The 16,829-nt window shown below is 40.8% G+C and overlaps 1 protein-coding gene across 2 annotated transcripts in view; it reads right to left on the bottom strand.

Annotated features, from left to right (window-relative positions):
• The window catches only part of PTPRT (protein tyrosine phosphatase receptor type T), a 444,344-nt gene that overhangs the window by 212,341 nt on the left and 215,174 nt on the right, over nt 1–16,829 (bottom strand). For both annotated transcript variants that reach the window (XM_086760452.1, XM_086760451.1), the window contains exon 7: nt 7,088–7,381. In XM_086760452.1, coding sequence (XP_086616578.1) covers nt 7,088–7,381 — 294 coding nt within the window. The remainder of the gene's footprint in view (nt 1–7,087; nt 7,382–16,829) is intronic.

Genomic DNA, 16,829 nt, shown 5'->3' with positions numbered 1-16,829 from the left:
AGGATGAAACCTGGACAGAACTCAGGAGTCAAGAAATTGAAAAGAATAGTGTCCTAAATTCAGCTGGCATGAAAATAAGTGCTGGGCAGGTTCATTTCTTTTGGAAGAAGTTATGAAGTTCCATCATTCATGAGAACTGTTCCTCAAGGCATGAAACCCTAATGCCTTTATGAAAGTTGTCCACTTATTGACCAGCCTGCCCACTCAGAAAATAATGCCATAGTCAAACCCCATTATAGGAAGCCACTAAATTCAACAGCAACACCACCAAGCAGAAGCAGCGTGATGTGGAAATGAATAACTGGACTTCATCCTAATAAATAAAAATAAAAAAGCACTTCTGGATAACAAACTGCTTTTGCAGATAAAAAAAAATCCCTATAATTTAAATCCATCAGGAGCAAAATCCCTCTGGAACAAAAATCCAGACTAAAGCACTACTATGATTGCCTTTTTATTCATAATTGTATTTAAGCAGACTAAGATAAGGGGAATCAATCCATACACCTCAGGACACAAAGCCAATCTTCTGCAGGGATCAGGATAAAGAAAATTCTTTGCCACACACACCCTGGCTAAAGGCAATAGGGGATACGCTGAGCTAGACTGGGGAATTTCCAGGCATTGGTCACTGCTAGAAACAAATATCAGCTTTATGGCACACTGATGTGCTCCAGCAGTAAATCCCAGCCTCTCCTCTGCACACTGCTGCTTTCTAACACACTTAATTTAGTGCCTGAACTTTGGATGTACTGCAGCCTCAGGCCAAACCAAGGATCTTGTCAGCTCCAACAGTCTGGCTTTTCAGGAGTCCTGTGGTCAGGCAGTCACCCAGAGTGCACCAAAAGACCCTGCTTCCCCTTTTCACCATTTAATTACCTTCCCTTCTCCTCCCAGATTCCTACTGAGCCATATAAGTTGTCACTGTTGTTATACCTCAGGCAACACAGCTGCTTCTTTTTTTTTCAGTTCTTTTCCCGTAATTAATTCATAGATCCAATCTATCCTCTGTTCTTCAAAAGGTATCTTTCCAGTCTGACATTTCTACAGCCAACACATCCATAACTTGATACTGATAGTTCCTCAGAGACATCTTCTGCCTGGACCACACCTCTGCAACCTGAAGAGAAACCAGAAATACACTTTGCTTCCTACAGAGTTCTGTAGTTTCAACTGAGGCATTGTCTATGTCATCTAAGAGGTCTGAAGGTACACATGATGGGCTAAACAAAAGTTGACAGACCTGACAAAGAGAGACAAGAAAAATGTACCACTCCAACACGCTCAGAGCTAGAAAGCACGTATCTCAACAAATATTTTCTTTCAGTGGTTAATTGAAGGGTAGATGCTGTCTTTCTACTCTGTCAAAAATTAAGTGAGGGAAGAATAAAGCAGAAATCAAGATATGTTTATTATCTATTTAATCAATTTGGCAGGGAAAATCATCAGCTTACAGGCAAAGGGACTTCAGCTGTTCGGGTGCAATAGAGATGAAGCCCCTATCTTTCAACAATGCTACCAGGCTGGCTCCGAGCACAAATTGGGGATTAAGGATCAAAAAGAAGGAATATAATATTTTTTGTAACTCTGCTCTCATCTCTCTGGTTGACATGCCTACTGAGGTGGAATGAAAACAGAGTTTCAATCATAAAGCTACACAGACAAAATGACTAAAACGGGTACCGGTCCCAGAGGCTTTGCTGGATCCGCAGACCAAAACACGGACACAATCGTGCCGTTCTCAGCTGCTCACCTGCGGCGCTCCGCAGCTCTTGGGAATAGGCGCTATCAGGAGAACAACTGCATTTCACTGCGCTACACAAGCCCCTGTTTCAGGGAATTGAGCAAGAGAGCAAAACTGGACACAAACAGAACACGCGCTATGGAAGCTGGTCTTATCACCGCCGAGAAAGTCTCTTGCAGCGTTTACCAATATGGAAAACAGGAAACCCGGGTGAGCTTTTCCTTCACTGCTGATATTCTACAGGAAGCGTTTTTCAAAAGCAGGCAATCCTGCTAAGTAAGCATCTATTTTCCCAGCCATCTGCATTTAAGGTTACAGAAGACAGTGGAGCTAAGAGTTCCAATTTAACTAATATTAATAGGAACAGGAATGTATGTTTCAGGACAAGGCTTAGAGTAACTCCCAGTTAAATTAGTCTGTGAAACAGTGATTCTAGTAAAACCTGCGCATCAGTTGCACAGAACTATCTTTCAAATCACTCAACAGGCCACCTTGCATAGCGCTTTGACTCATAAGCAGGGTTTTTTCAGGTCTTTTTTTTTTTTTTGTAAGCTTGAAAAAAAAAGAAGGCAGCAGTATAGCAACCCTGAATCTTATTTTTCAACATCTGCATGTAAATGTTTCCTATTTAACAAGAGAGATCACCTTAAAATTAAATCAGAAAAAAAAATATTTTTGAACCTGCTGTTGTAATAACTTACACTAACTCAGTGCACCCCAAAGTAACCTTCTGGTTGTTCAGTTTGTGCATTTCAGAACAGTACACGACAACCGCCTTCTTCTAACATTTGTAACAGAGCAACAGGCAAAAACACTTCTATAGAGTCACAGAACGGTTTGGGTGGGAAGGGACCTTCAAAGCCCATCCAGTCCAACCCCCCTGCAAGAAGCAGGGACATCTCCAACCAGATCAGGTTGCTGAAAGTGTAGTCTTAAAACCACAACAAAAAAAAAAAAAAAAAAAAAAAAAAAAAAAAAAAAACCCCACACAAAAAAATCCAACCACAAAATAAAACAAAACAAAACAGAACAACACAGGCAAAAGCTGCTTACTGCTCCTAAACTTTGCAAGATTTGATGGCAACAAAGTACCTTTTAATAATAACTCAAGAAAAAGTTTTCCCAACTACTTTGCAACATCATTTCAAACTCTGAACGTACAGATTATTTGCACTTACATCAGCTACTTTATCCTGGCTGTTTTTGAAAGGAGTACTAAATCCAGCCACATCGTTCAAGACTAACTTTTATTTCCCTAGGCCAAGAACAAAAATTGAGTATTAATGTTGACAACCGCTCCTTTCTCCAAGATCACAGCTTCTGCTGAATGACCCAGTCTCTAGCAGCTTAAGAGATCGGTTGCCCATGAATTTTTCCACATGAGGACAAACCTCCTCTAATCATAAACCTACGGAGGGGAGGAAACATTATAGGGAATTACTCAGGAATTTTTCTCCCATCCCATTCCTTACCAGGCAACTCTCCTGTCAGATGGGAAAGTTTCCCGCCTCCCAGTCTCAAGCTCACAAAACTCTACTCATCTTATGAGTCACTGTTCACCATCCAAAAAGGCAGAGAAGCTAATGTTCAAGATAGCTTTTCCAGAAAGCATTTTAACCAGGTATAAATATTATTTTTAATGAGTTATCTCTGTCCCTTTATTAATATTCATTTAAATGTTACTCTTTGGCTTTGCTTTTCATGAGAGTTCATCCCACCTAGAAGGCAAACACTTTGCAGATGAGATTCCTCCCCCACAACGATGGCCTCATTTGCAAGGTCTTCCCTTCTCCTTCCCATCCACTAAAGAAAAAAAAAAAAAAAAAAAAAAAGGACTTCTCATCCTCCCTTTCTGCAGCAACAGGAGAAAGAAAAAAAAAAAAAAAAAGCAGAGGAATAGTAAATAAACAACAGAGAAGGAAACAAGCCCCAAGCTTCCCACATCACAGCTTTCCAAAGCACACACTTTTGAATTAAAAATCCTTGTTTCATGGGCTTAAGAGCTCTGTTTAACTATTGAGAAAAGCTTAAAAAAAAAAAACCAAACCAAAAACAAAAAACAAAACAAAACACACTCACAAACCAAAACACACACACTCAGACCACCAGTGCTGAACTACTAGGCACTACTGGGACCTGTAGTCTTGTTATTGCCCCCAACCTATCATTTTGAGATTAAAAACTAATATTTTATATCTTCCTTTCTTGTAACCATTCCTCAGCCCTGTGTCTGGTCTTAACCTTCAGCAGTCGTTCTCTTTTCCCATTCCCTGATGGGCAATTCTTCCCCTGACTGAGCGTTTACTGTTTTATGCCTGAAGGTCATTTAACCTTTTCCTGTCCCAAGTCAGAACCTATCATAGTCTATGGGGAGAGGGGGAAAAACTCCACACAAACCACCAGCCAAAACCAAAAAACCAAACTCTACGCAGAACCACAACAACAAAAATAATTCAGTTTACCAACTGCCATATTTTCCGGCAGTTGGCTTTTCCTAGAGGAGGCAAGCTGGGACTTAATTTTCAGTATCATTTCTAAAGATCAAATATAAATGAAATCTGCTGTCCTGCAGAAAACCAAAAGTATCACTAGTGGGATAACAGATGCCCAGGCACACACTGTTTATAGAAATTTAGATAAGATATTATCCAGTTTAATAAAACTTCTTTGTGCTCGTTTAGAGCAAGACCTATAACAGGTAGTTTTCATGGGTTTAAATAATGAAAAACTTTCTGAAGCCCATGTAAACCACGTCCATTCACTTGGATCAAAAATATGAAAATATGAATTATCTCGCTAAGAGCTGTGTCATGGTGAAATGACTTTCTAAGCTCATGCTGAGCCACTTTGGTCATGCTTTTGCTCTGATGCAAGGCCAGCAGTCAATAAACTCACAGCAGACAACTGCAACTTTGTAAATGAGCTTCTGTCACTTGATTTGAAGTGGAAGAAAAGCATGGTCCTTCCCAAATCCAGTTCTAATTTAGAGATGGAAAATAAAAAATAAGAATCTCATTGCAAGTATGCCTAAATTGAAGGCAATGCCAGTGGTTACTCAGACTCCCCACCACGCAAGTGGTAGGGTTATGTCTATGTGAAAAGACACTAAGGAGACCGTTTAGTTAAAGGGATGTTGCCTTCTCACTGTTGGAATCTTGCAAACACCTGTTTATATTACACTGATTTGCAATTTAAGTAAATAAATACTACTTCTCCACTACGGGTGATAATTCTCTACTATTACTTCTGCAGTCAATTTTGTTCCCTTTATCAGTGGGCCTAATAAACACAGCACCAAAACTGAACACTCCAGTAAAACAGGACTGCTCCGGTCATCCAGTGATTGCATACAAACGTGTAAGAGTTTGGCACTTCCCTCTTGCTAAGAAAAAGCAGTGATAAAGAAAAGATCAAAAGAATTCACTTGAAAGCAGCAGCATCACTCATCTCTCAGCTATTTAAAAAATGCCTCAGTTTTCACTGATGTCATTCATCAGGTACTCTAAGAAAAATGAAGGAAGTAGTGCTGCTCTCTTGGTTCAGCACATTTTAAAAATCGTTACTGTGGATGTTTTGTATAACTATCCTCAAAACAAGGTATTTTGAAGGAGTTTCATGACATATGGAAAGTGGAATAATGAGTTGCAGTTTCTTGTCTATCATTTCACTTGGCATTTTGTAGAAGTTGTACACTTTTAGATAGTGGATGAGTTTCTCCCTTTCTTTGAGTCCATGCTTAGGATCAAGATCATTACAGTTTCTGCCACTCAATGCCCTAAACAAAACATAAATGCCATCACCATCAATCTCAACAAGGTTTGTATGACAACTAACATTAATAGAATGACCTTCTCCAGTTAGATTGTCATTAGAAAATTAGGATGGAAAGCTGTGAGTGGCACAGCTTAGCCAATTTGAACAAGTTATCTATGTCATCCTTCACGATGTCAGTCAATACCTATGCTGAACAAGAAAACTTGGCAATTTGGGTTCCAGTACAAGACATCATTAAGAAAAAAAAAAAAAAAAAACAACTTTTAAGTTTGCAAGTTTGGCTGCTGCAGAAAGTGTCCCTGCAAAGTCATAACGCATGAACTGCAAACCAAATCTGAGCACATCACATTTCCATATGCAAATCCATAGCCCCAGGCCAGGCCTGCAGGTACTTCTGCTGAAGGTTAGAGAATTTGACCCTGCTAGCGAAGGAGGTGACAGCCAAAAGGTGAGTAGCAGAGCACAAGCTAATTTCCCAGATAGGCCAGGATGTCATCCATGTCACTTCACACTTTCCACCTAGCTACAAGAAAAGCCCTCAAACATCTTCTACCAATGGACAAGTGATGAATAGAGCAAACATCTCCATGACAGATCCTCATGCTCAGATATTTTTTTCCAATCAATTCTTCTCAAAGAGACACTAAATGTTCACTCTTCTATAACCTGAACAAAAAAGGAAAGCAGTAAGGATGTGCCCCCCCACTCCACAACACCCTCAACCAGTCAGGTTTCCTCTCTTGGTAGAGGAAGAGAATGCTGCTGGGGATGCTTGTGCTATGACAGTGGGTGAGGAATGCTAACATTCCTTAAATCCCATCCCAGGATGCCATTTGGCTGTTCTTGATGCATTCTTCACACTTCAGACTTGCTATCTTGTCAGAAAGAGCAACTGGAACCAGAATGCTTTTGTGTAAGCTCTCCACTACTTAAATCCATTTGCTGCAAGGCCAATATGGCTTAGAAAGAAGATAGACTTTTCCTGCCCCTGGATCAAAATTGATCTGTTCCAATATGAAAGACAAAGGGAAGATGCTACACAGTGTTTGAACAGGTTTCTTTGTCAGAAGTGAGAAGAATCAGTTCCATCAAATGCAATACAAAAATGTTTCTTAAAATCTAAATGCTTACTGCTTCACCACACTGCACTAATAAATTTATAGCACTGTCAATTTGTTAATTACCAAAGCTGAAACCATTATGCAACAACATATATTTTCTTATTCCCTGTAGGGTGAAAATTTTTTAATAGATTAGTCTTAAAAACAATTTGCCTACTGGAGAATTGATTGGAAAACTCTCATCTGCTTGTCCATTTCAACAGAAAGCAGCCATACACTGTAGCAGAAATTCTGGCAAATACACTACGTGCATAAAGCCAACAGTTTCTCAAACACTTGCCTGTGGAATAAAAAGTAAAATATTCCAGGATATATCAAAATTCACAATGTCAATTCAGATCACTGATGAAGCATAACTACAATAAGGATGTGCAGAGGACCATTCGTTAATGTGTTAGTAAACGAACCAAAATATCTGTGCCATACTGTAAAGCCACAGAAACCCTACCTGCACACTTGGTTCTTGTCGTGAGTGGTGGTCCCGGGGGCCCCGTGCCTCCTTCTCCAGGGCGAGTGAGCAGCACTCTGATCTCATACTCCACATCAGGATCCAAATGCCACAGTTTGTAATTAGGAGAGTCTACAATGTGCGTTTCCGCCCAGTTCCCAGTGGTCGTCCGATACTCCACCTCTTTCAATATGATGGGCCCGTCTCCAATGATGGAGTTGGCGTTGGGTTTGATCCACAGGTACGTGGCTCCGACAGCCAGCAGCTCAGGAGGGGCAATAGGAGTTGGGGGTTCTGTAGACAAAAAGAAATCATGAGAGGCCTGAAATAACTTTGTCAAAAGGATCAAATTACGACTATGTATCTGTACAGTAAGGCTGTTCCAAAATCTTTTGTATCACAGGCACAATTTCTCCTGTCATTTACAAAATCCTCCATAAGAATTTTATCTGTTACTGAAAAGAATTTACCTTTTTTTTTTCCTCCCCCTATTAAAAATTCAGCCCCCTTACACTGGGGGATAGCGTTACCAATTCAGAAACACGTGTAAAATACAGTGACCACAAAACAACTTCTGTTTAAAATAAAACACAAAAGTAACTTTTAAAGATCAGAAGGTTTATACTCATTTCCTCCTTCAAGCATATGAGCAACGGCAGTCAGTATTATTTTGGGGAGTCAGGGGGGAAAGAAGTCTTAACTAAAAACGACTGAGTGCACCCAGCATACACCGTGGATAGAAAGGCTCCAGTGCACCAGCTTGGTCTTTGCCCTGTGACCCGGCGCGGTGGAGTGTCACGATCACTGATCATGATATTGTGCTTCAGCCAACGCGTGATGCTTAACACAACACAATTAGCAATCAGTGGAAAACTTAAATCACTTGCTCATTTTGTGATTTTACCAAGCAAAATAAAGGTTAAAAATCATATATATATGATTACATATATCTATGTAATCAAAGCACTGGCTGTGTGTCTGAGAAAACACTAGCAAATTTAAGCACCAGGGATCTTCCCATGGTCAATAACATCAGGAGTCAGGATGTTGCTGGAACTGACTCTAACTGGGGCTCTTGGTAGCTCAGAACTAAGAAAAATCTCCATGGCACCGGCAAATCAACACCTCCTGTCATGTTTGATTGCAAAGTCTGCTTAACATCATGAGCAAAGATACTCAAAGTCTGCATGAGACTTGGAGAGTGCCTAGATGTCTGAAAAGCATCACGAGGAGGCAAGAACCTGGCTGCTGAATATCTCCTCTATGATAAAAAAAGAAAAGCAAACCAAAAGACATCTCAGCAGCACCCTTTGATGAAAGCTGGGGGGAAAAAAGAAAAAAAAAAAAAGAAAAAAAAAATCTACAAGACTCTGGCTGCCTGCCTGATTTTTATTTTTTTTTTCCCCTCCCTCTGTCAGTGTATAAATAACACTTGCATACTGTAAGCCGCATGAATAGCATACGCTTTGTGGTTTTGAAAACACGAGCTGAACTGTGCAAGATGATGAGCAATTTCTTTAAACTCATCTAGCTTCCCCTCCATCACACTCCAACGTGGTTTCCCCTCAGCCCAAAGGACACAAACTCTGTTCTCTTGTGAAAATAAGATGATGAAAAGGACATCTCTGTCTCAGAAAAATAAACCTATACATGTTATAGTATGACATTAGTTTTCACGTTCTGTAGGAGTTATTCTAAACTCTAAATTCTTAAAGGTGATTCCTCAAAGAACCCAGGACCCACAGAAATGTGAAAGAAAGGAGTTTGAGCCCCGCATGATGGGAGGATGGTTGGACATTCCCCCGTGGAGAAGTCTTATAAGTTAACATCTGCTCAGTGAAGAGAAACAAATACACAGAAATCATTATTACACAAAATGATCAACTGAAATGTTACTTGATTTAATTTCCTCTGGCTAACTAATTACAATGAAACACGCTATCTCCTTGAGATTGACTGCAGTAGTTGTGCATTGTACCTCGGGGAAAAAAAAAGAAAAAGAAAAAAAAGAAAAAAAAAGAAAAAAAAAACCCCACTAATCTGAATTGTAGTTGTAGCAGGTATCCAACATGAACAAAAACTAGTGTGACAAGCTCGGTTTTCTGTTGAATATTTGTTTCTGCTTTTATTTTGCACTGTTCTCCTAACTCCTGCCAGAATCTTTTTCTGATATGAATTGTCAGGCTGATTTTGTTTTGACTTCGTAAGGTTATTTCTCCAAGAAATTTGTTTTCAAGAAATGCACGTAGATACGTTTTCATTAAAAATCAAATTACTATAAATCACAAGCAGTTTATTACTTGTTTCTTGGTGCAAGACAATTAAACAATAGACAGTGATTCTCATTCCCAATGCAAAAATGACATCTTACCAGTCACATCACAGCTGAACAAAAGACAAATGAAATATTAAACGCCATTCTCCTGGGCTATAGACTCCAACAGCAACACAATCCAGGTTACTTTGGGATTTGATTGCACGATTCAAGAGATTTACAAGACTGAGCTTAACTAACCGAGCAGTTTGGCCTGCTAAACAGACAGTAAAGTCTCATCTACAAAGTTTAGAAATTACTATTGCCAAACTGATCTAAATTCAGACAACACCCAGCATTACTGTCTTCTCTCTCTATTTTAGACCAAATCTAACCTCCACCATGACCCCCTTCCCAAAAAGTTATAGCAGTTTTCCCTTCGCCTCCACCATTAATTTCCCTCTAAGTACCATTTGAAAAACAGGTGCCACAGAAGGTAAGAAAATTAGGAATTTAAAATGTTGCTCCCATTTTCCCAATTTAAGAAACTAAGAAAAGCAGCCATTATAGCAGCTACTCAAGGCTCAGTCCCATCTCACTGAAAATCATAGAATCATAGAATGGTTTGAGTTGGAAGGGACCCTCAAGGATCATCCAGTCCAACCTCCCTGCAAGGAGCAGGGACATCCCCAACCAGATCAGGTTGCTCAGAGCCTCATCCAGCCTGGCCTTGAACGTTTCCAGGGACAGGGCATCCACCACCTCTCTGGGCAACCTGGGCCAGTGTTCTACAACCCTCACTGTAAAAAATTTTTTCCTAATATCCAATCTAAATCTACCTCCCTCTATTTTAAAACCATTACCCCTTGGTCCTATCGCAACAGGCCCTACTGAACAGCCCCTCCTCATCTTTCTTGTAGACCCCCTTGAGGTACTGGAAGACCGCTATCAGGTCTCCCCGGAGCCACCTCTTCTCCAGGCTGAACAGCCCCAACTCTCTCAGCCTGGCCTCATACGAGAGGTGCTCCAGCCCTTTCATCATCTTTGTGGCCCTCCTCTGGACCTTCTCCAACTGGTCCATGTCCTTCTTATGTTGGGGCTCCAGAACTGGACACAGTACTCCAGGTGGGGTCTCACCAGGGCAGAGTAGAGGGGCAGAATCACCTCCCTCGACCTGCTGGCCACGCTCCTCTTAATGCAGCCCAGGATGCGGTTGGCCTTCTGGGTCGCAAGGGCGCATTGCCTGCTCATGTTAAGCTTCTCATCCACCAGCACTCCCAAGTCCTTCTCCTCAGGGCTGCTCTCAATCCATTCCCCGTCCAGCCTGTGTTTGTGCGTGGGCTAAATAATGGGCTCTTCCCTATTGGCAACAATTGGATAGGAAGTAATTTTTTAATATCACTCTGTGCCAAATTATTGCAAATTATCTAAACAAGTTGCCCATTATTTAGCAAAACCAACACATTAATAAGGACCATTTTTTTCCCCTGTCTAACTAAACACTTGCCCGTTACAGATGACCAGCCTGATGTTACAAGCTCACTATTTTAATTAAAATCTGTATGTGATCTTGATTAAATAAACATGGTGACAGATTGGCCTTGTACATTTGTAATTAGGATCAACCATATTTTAAGCCCCATTTGATCCAGACAGTATTTTATATCGCAAGCTTTGTCCAGCCTGTTGCTGCCTTTCAGCCATTCCCCCTCCTCCTCCGGGCACAGAGAGGAAAGGCCCAGGCTCCCCAAGAACGAGGACATCTGGAACAGGATTGCTGAAACTGGAACAATATCTAGCCTGGATCCCAGACTCCAGAAGAACACAAAAACGCGGTTCCCAGATGCCTTCTTTCAAGAAAACAGAAGATCGATGTGATACAAGCTCGAAAAGGGAGTTATTGAACATGAGTAGATTTTATTGTATGTGCAAAGCAGGTCCAGTTGTACAGGCACAAAGAGAATTTGGGGTGTGCCTTTCTCCTCCCATTAAGAGAACTACAGCTGTGGTCTACAGCTAAGAATGTTGAATACTGTAGAGCTTTAAAATGACAGAAAGTTCAGTGGTGCAAAGAGCATGAGAACAAAACTAACATGAAGGACCAAAAAAGGCCAAAGAGAATCACAGAATAAGTACCACCAAGTCCAACTCCCTGCTCCTCGCAGGACAACCTAAAACCATATGATTAAGAGTGTCATCTAGATGCTCCTCAAACTTTGACAGGCTTGGTGCTGTGAAAAACATATGTATTTTACTATTTGGCAACTGCTCCTGAGTGTTTCTACCCTACTACTGGAATATTTCTCTATGTGATTTTCTAAGCAAGGCAATTCGAAGCAATTTTTAGACGATGGAAGAAAAATGAGCTCCATCAATCCCTCAGATGCAACAGGGAAGACTGAAAAATTAGAGAAAAATCCCCAACAACTGTTATCACTGCCTCCTGTGAAATAATCCATTAGAAAAAGGCATTCTAGAAAATCTAATCTTAAAAACAGCTGGATAAGCCTCTTAAGCTATGGATTTTATATGAATAAAACTTTTTTTTTTAAATGCCTTCCTTGTTCATAAGACCATCTGATAAAATGTGCAGCCAAGGAGACCATGAACTTTCACTTGCCTGTGGATGGTTTTAGACAAAAAAAAAAGAAGCCCTAAAGCTCCAAACACCAGTATGCTGCAAAGTTCAACGATTCTATTTCTGAAGTGCTAACCTGTACCCTTACTTTGTTACTGAAGAATCATGCTAACACATGAAATTCCTAACACGACTCTGAAACATGGAAATAAGCAGTCCAGTTCGGACTGAACAGAACCAGAAGACAAAACCAGAGAGGATGCAGAAAAGGCTGATGTGCCTGTTCAAAAGAGGAGGAAAGCAGGTTTGTATCCGACCAGGCCATCCAGCCTGTACCTTGATGACCCTTGTAGGTCCTTCCAAAACCTCAGCTGTGCATGGCCCACGCACAGCCAGGCCTCCAGAGCAGCAGGAAGACAGTCGTAACGCACGCACAGCCCTGTACTGTTCCTCTCATGCGTACAACACAGAACACAGGTTCTAAAATTAAGATCAGAAGAGACAGTGGTTTTTATTCTTTGGGGGTTCAAGAGGTGGGGATGGGAGCTGCTATCAAAAGGCATTTGCCTGACAAGCAGGATCTGTGTTCTCAAATATGATACAACTTATTACTCTGCTAATGGTGATTGTAAGCTTTTCTCACAGCGTCCTAAACAAGCAGCTGCAGACTCTGCTTGCCAAATTGATATGGATGGGACTGGAAGGCAAGGAAACCGAATTTCAACCTTCTCATAACTTTTTAAAGCAAAAAATACAGAACAAAATATATTTGTACAGTTTTTTACACAGTAGCCACATACTGCTATAATTTAAAAGCTATTGAGAACAGAGGTACTTAAATTTGCATTTAAGAAGGCAAGCCCAGCTGTTTTAGAAAAAAAAAAAATGGAATCACATTAAAATTCCTTTGTTCTGATTTTTCACCTCACCATCGTTTAAGCAGAATTTGATACCTTTGCACAACTGTTCTGTGCTCTTCATTGCTGGCTATTAGAGATTCACTTGCCTGCCTGAGCAGCATCCATAAGCACCATTTCTAGTTTTACACTACAGCAATAAGCAGTCTGAGCTCTGACTGACTGTATTTATATTAGCATTGCTTATTAGCACCCTTCCCACTTTGTAATCAATGCTGCAGTTGAATTTTGTTTTCCAGTGATTGTCCAAACTTCCAGTTCCATTTATCGCACAAAAAAAATGGCACAAGGATTCTAGAATAATTAGCATGAGACTATTTCACTGCACTGACAGACACTGTACTAATAGTTTTTTGTCTAAGAGAGACATCCAGATCTGTCTCGCAGTAATGTAACAGGCTGACAGCAGTGGCACATGTCAACTGTGCTGGAACAGTGTGCCAGCGGTATTAATGAAGTGATTCATTAATTCACCTGGACAAGCAAACTGCACCAGCGAGCAATATAGTCTGTTACTGAAGAAAAGTGCCCAGAACCAATTCTGAAATCATTAATTTGGAATATTTAATTAAAGCTGAAATCTATGAATGTGAGAGAAAAATGAAGATTTAGGATTTCTACAGCCTATAGAACAAGGGTCAATGGTTTCACAAATTCATACGTTTATCAGTGCAAGGCCTTGGTCATTGGTTTTGCATCCCAGTATGAAACAGAACAGTCCCAGCAGACAAACATCACCCTTACATGGCAGAGTTCAACCTCTTACCCCCACAAGCATTCCCATACTATGTGATGCAGCCCTGTGGATATGCAGGTCTCTTCTTGCCCCTGTTGAGAACAACACTGCATTCGTCCTCATGAACCATCAGCCACAAGATGCTCCTGTGCTTTGTAATCAAAGACTAACATATAAAAATTGAAAATTACCTTTTTAGCTTGTGGCACGTTGGTTATTTAGCTGAAGATCTAGGACATCAGAGCAGTAAGTGGGGGGCTGGATTTAAACACTGCTATATTGTTCTATGGACTAGCAATCGAGTGTCAGTAGTCTCTATCTGATGCTTATTCCCAACAAAGAAGTCACTGTCACAGTGATAAGTAACTTTAGTACTCTACGACATAAAATGCTCATTTGGCACAGCATGTCACACGCTCCTGTTCTCACTTTTTCCTTAAGAGCTAATGCTCCTGTCTACAAGGGACTTGTCATACATTTAACGTACAAGAAGTGAGGGAGAAAATAAAAATGATGGAGAAAGATGTGAAAGAATTGAGCAAAGCGATCAAAGAATTAGCACAAGGGCAATGACGAGCAGATCTCGGAGGACAGCAAATCAGTATCACCAAAGAAAGTCAATGGAGTAAGAGATCCAGTATTTGGCAGGGTGCTCATCTTGTGACATTCCCAAAAACCCAAATTCAAAGACAACAGACTATGACCTTCACATCTCACAACAGTGTAGGTGCAGTACTTCCACACCGATGGAGAACTTGCTGCAGTCGGGTGAAAATGAAGAATACATATTCTCTATGTATTTTCCCCTTCAGAAGCAGTAGAAATGCTCCTTGGTGATTTCAATACATATGTTCTAAATTAAGCAACTGAGCTGCCTGGGTTTAAAGAAAAGAACACAGTAATGCTTACAGGAGTTACTATAAAGCAGTAGAAAACCTCTTAACCTTTTCCTGAAAGCACTGCAGTCACCATGCAAGACAGTTGGAATAAACCCTGGGTGAAGAAAGTTCATCCGTATTAGCATCATCTTATTAAACAAAAATGTACAAAGTTGCCCTGAGACCAGAAAGAGGTGGTACAAGCCCATTGCCTCCTACCAACTCTTCTAACTGTGCTGTAGGTTAAGGGAGAGGGGCACCAGACACGAAATGGGAATTAGAGTAGCATACTATTTCATTAGGATTTCACACTACTTGTGTTTCAGGAACTTAGCCTGGATCCCACCAGAGTCTCAGAGGATGCTTTCATTCTCTAATAAAGAAGAAAATAGCATCGAATTAGTCAAACAGTATCTCATTTCCTAGGTAAATTAAGTGAATTAGATGGAAGGCTCTGTGCTCTAATTTTAAAGCTTATTACAAGAACTCATACAGATTAGGACTGAATGCTTCTCTTCGAATCATCATTTGTACTATAGAAGAGGAAAAAAGGTGACTACAGACTCTCCCATGGCTCCCTAACGGCTCAGTATATGTACGAAATTCCAGTACTGCAGTAAAACACATTCGTAAGCCTTGTGCACTGAGGGTGCTAGAAGGGAACCTTTCTCCACATAGACAGGAGTGCCACCTTGTACAGTGCTCAGGCAGGCTCTCTAGGTCATCTCCAAGAATGACAAGCTCCCCAAGGGTTGGAAATCATGGAAAATTAACTCTCATTTTTAAATGCATGTAATTCAGTGAGTTTTTCAACTGCAAAACAGCCACAAAACGACATAATGAACAAGCGAAGTAGTATGCTGCTTGTTGCTTACAGAATGGCATGGTTATGCAATGTCATTCTGTTTACAGAGATCTTTCACGATCCATGAAAGGCCCAATACAAAGACTTTTGTGCATTAAGAAGTTAGAATGGTTTGGGTTGGAAGGGACCTGTAAAGCCCACCCAGTCCAACCCCCCTGCAAGGAGCAGGGACATCTCCAACCAGACCAGGTTGCTCACAGCCCCGTCCAGCCTGGCCTTGAACTTTTCCAGGGATGGGGCATCCACCTCCTCTCTGGGCAACCTGGGCCAGTGTTCTATATCCATGAGCTGATTCCAAATACAGACTTTTACGATGTGGCTTCGATCCATTCAAGCCTGCACTAGTGATCTTGGGTTCCCTTCAGACTCAGTGGAGACTACAGAGGACAAATGGACAATTCCAGAGAATGTACAACTCATCTTATGGTAGATATCCAAGACAGATAAAATTAATTGCTCCCTGATCTCTCCCTCTTTTGAGTGGTATTAAAATTGAGGTGAGATGCATTTTACCTCCTTGTTCTTATTTTCTTAATGCCTGGCCTTCAGCATGATGTACCAGACCTTATTAAGGGGGAAGCCACAAAGCACGCTGTGCAAAGCATGGCTAAGCAAGAAATAATACTGAGCACCTATGCGCTCTTTGAATACTCTCTGAATGCCCTCATTCAGGCCAGCAGAACTTAGGTGCTGCAGCCTAAAACCATCACATGAAGATAAATGATTATGCTTTTCTCTGGAAAAGACGAGCACAACTCCCTTTCTTTTTGTATATGCAGGCAGAGCATGCACTGGTGACAGCGATGCCCTTTGATTTAATAATTCAATACTTAAAGGGCTTGTCAGAGAAAGGATTTAATTCTCTTACTAAGACTGTTCTGAGGCTGGACCATCTTAGCCCTATCTGTTAAGACTGTGTCACACAGAAAAAAAAAAAAAATCTCAGTTTTCATTTGATATTAAAAAAAAAAAAAACACAACAAAACTACCATGACTTTCTCTAACCAGCATCTAACTTCTCCATTTTGCTCCTCCAGGAATGCGCCCAGCACACTTGAACCAAGTCCTATTCTCCAAACTCATCCTTGATATATTTTCCTCACAAAACAACTAGTAATTTTTAATTTCTTTCTACTTCCCTCATTTCTTGGAGCTTGGCCTTGATGACAGATGCATCAGATATGCATGGACTAACAATTCATGTTAGTCTTTAAATGACCTACAAATAAAACCAAGATGGGTTTTAACATAAGACACATATTTGAATGCAGCAATTACAAAAGCATCACAAAATATGGGAACTGAGCATCAGCCGTTCTTCAATGAGGGAGATGAAAATAGCGGAGCTTTCCAGCAACTCTGCTGAAAACATGATTTCTCCACTAGAAATTGCTTCAGCTGTGCATGTACCAACAGCCACTCAAGTTGCAGGTTACTTCTGAACCTGCGCCTGAGTTCTCTCTTTACCCTGTGTGAGAAACCCCAGGGTCACTATAATCTGTGCATATTTGCGC

The sequence above is a fragment of the Chlamydotis macqueenii genome, chromosome 16, assembly GCF_036417535.1.
Source record: "Chlamydotis macqueenii isolate bChlMac1 chromosome 16, bChlMac1.mat, whole genome shotgun sequence".
NCBI lineage: Eukaryota > Metazoa > Chordata > Aves > Otidiformes > Otididae > Chlamydotis > Chlamydotis macqueenii.
Note: the sequence above shows the minus strand (reverse complement) of the source record. Positions and strands in the feature narration are given on the sequence as shown.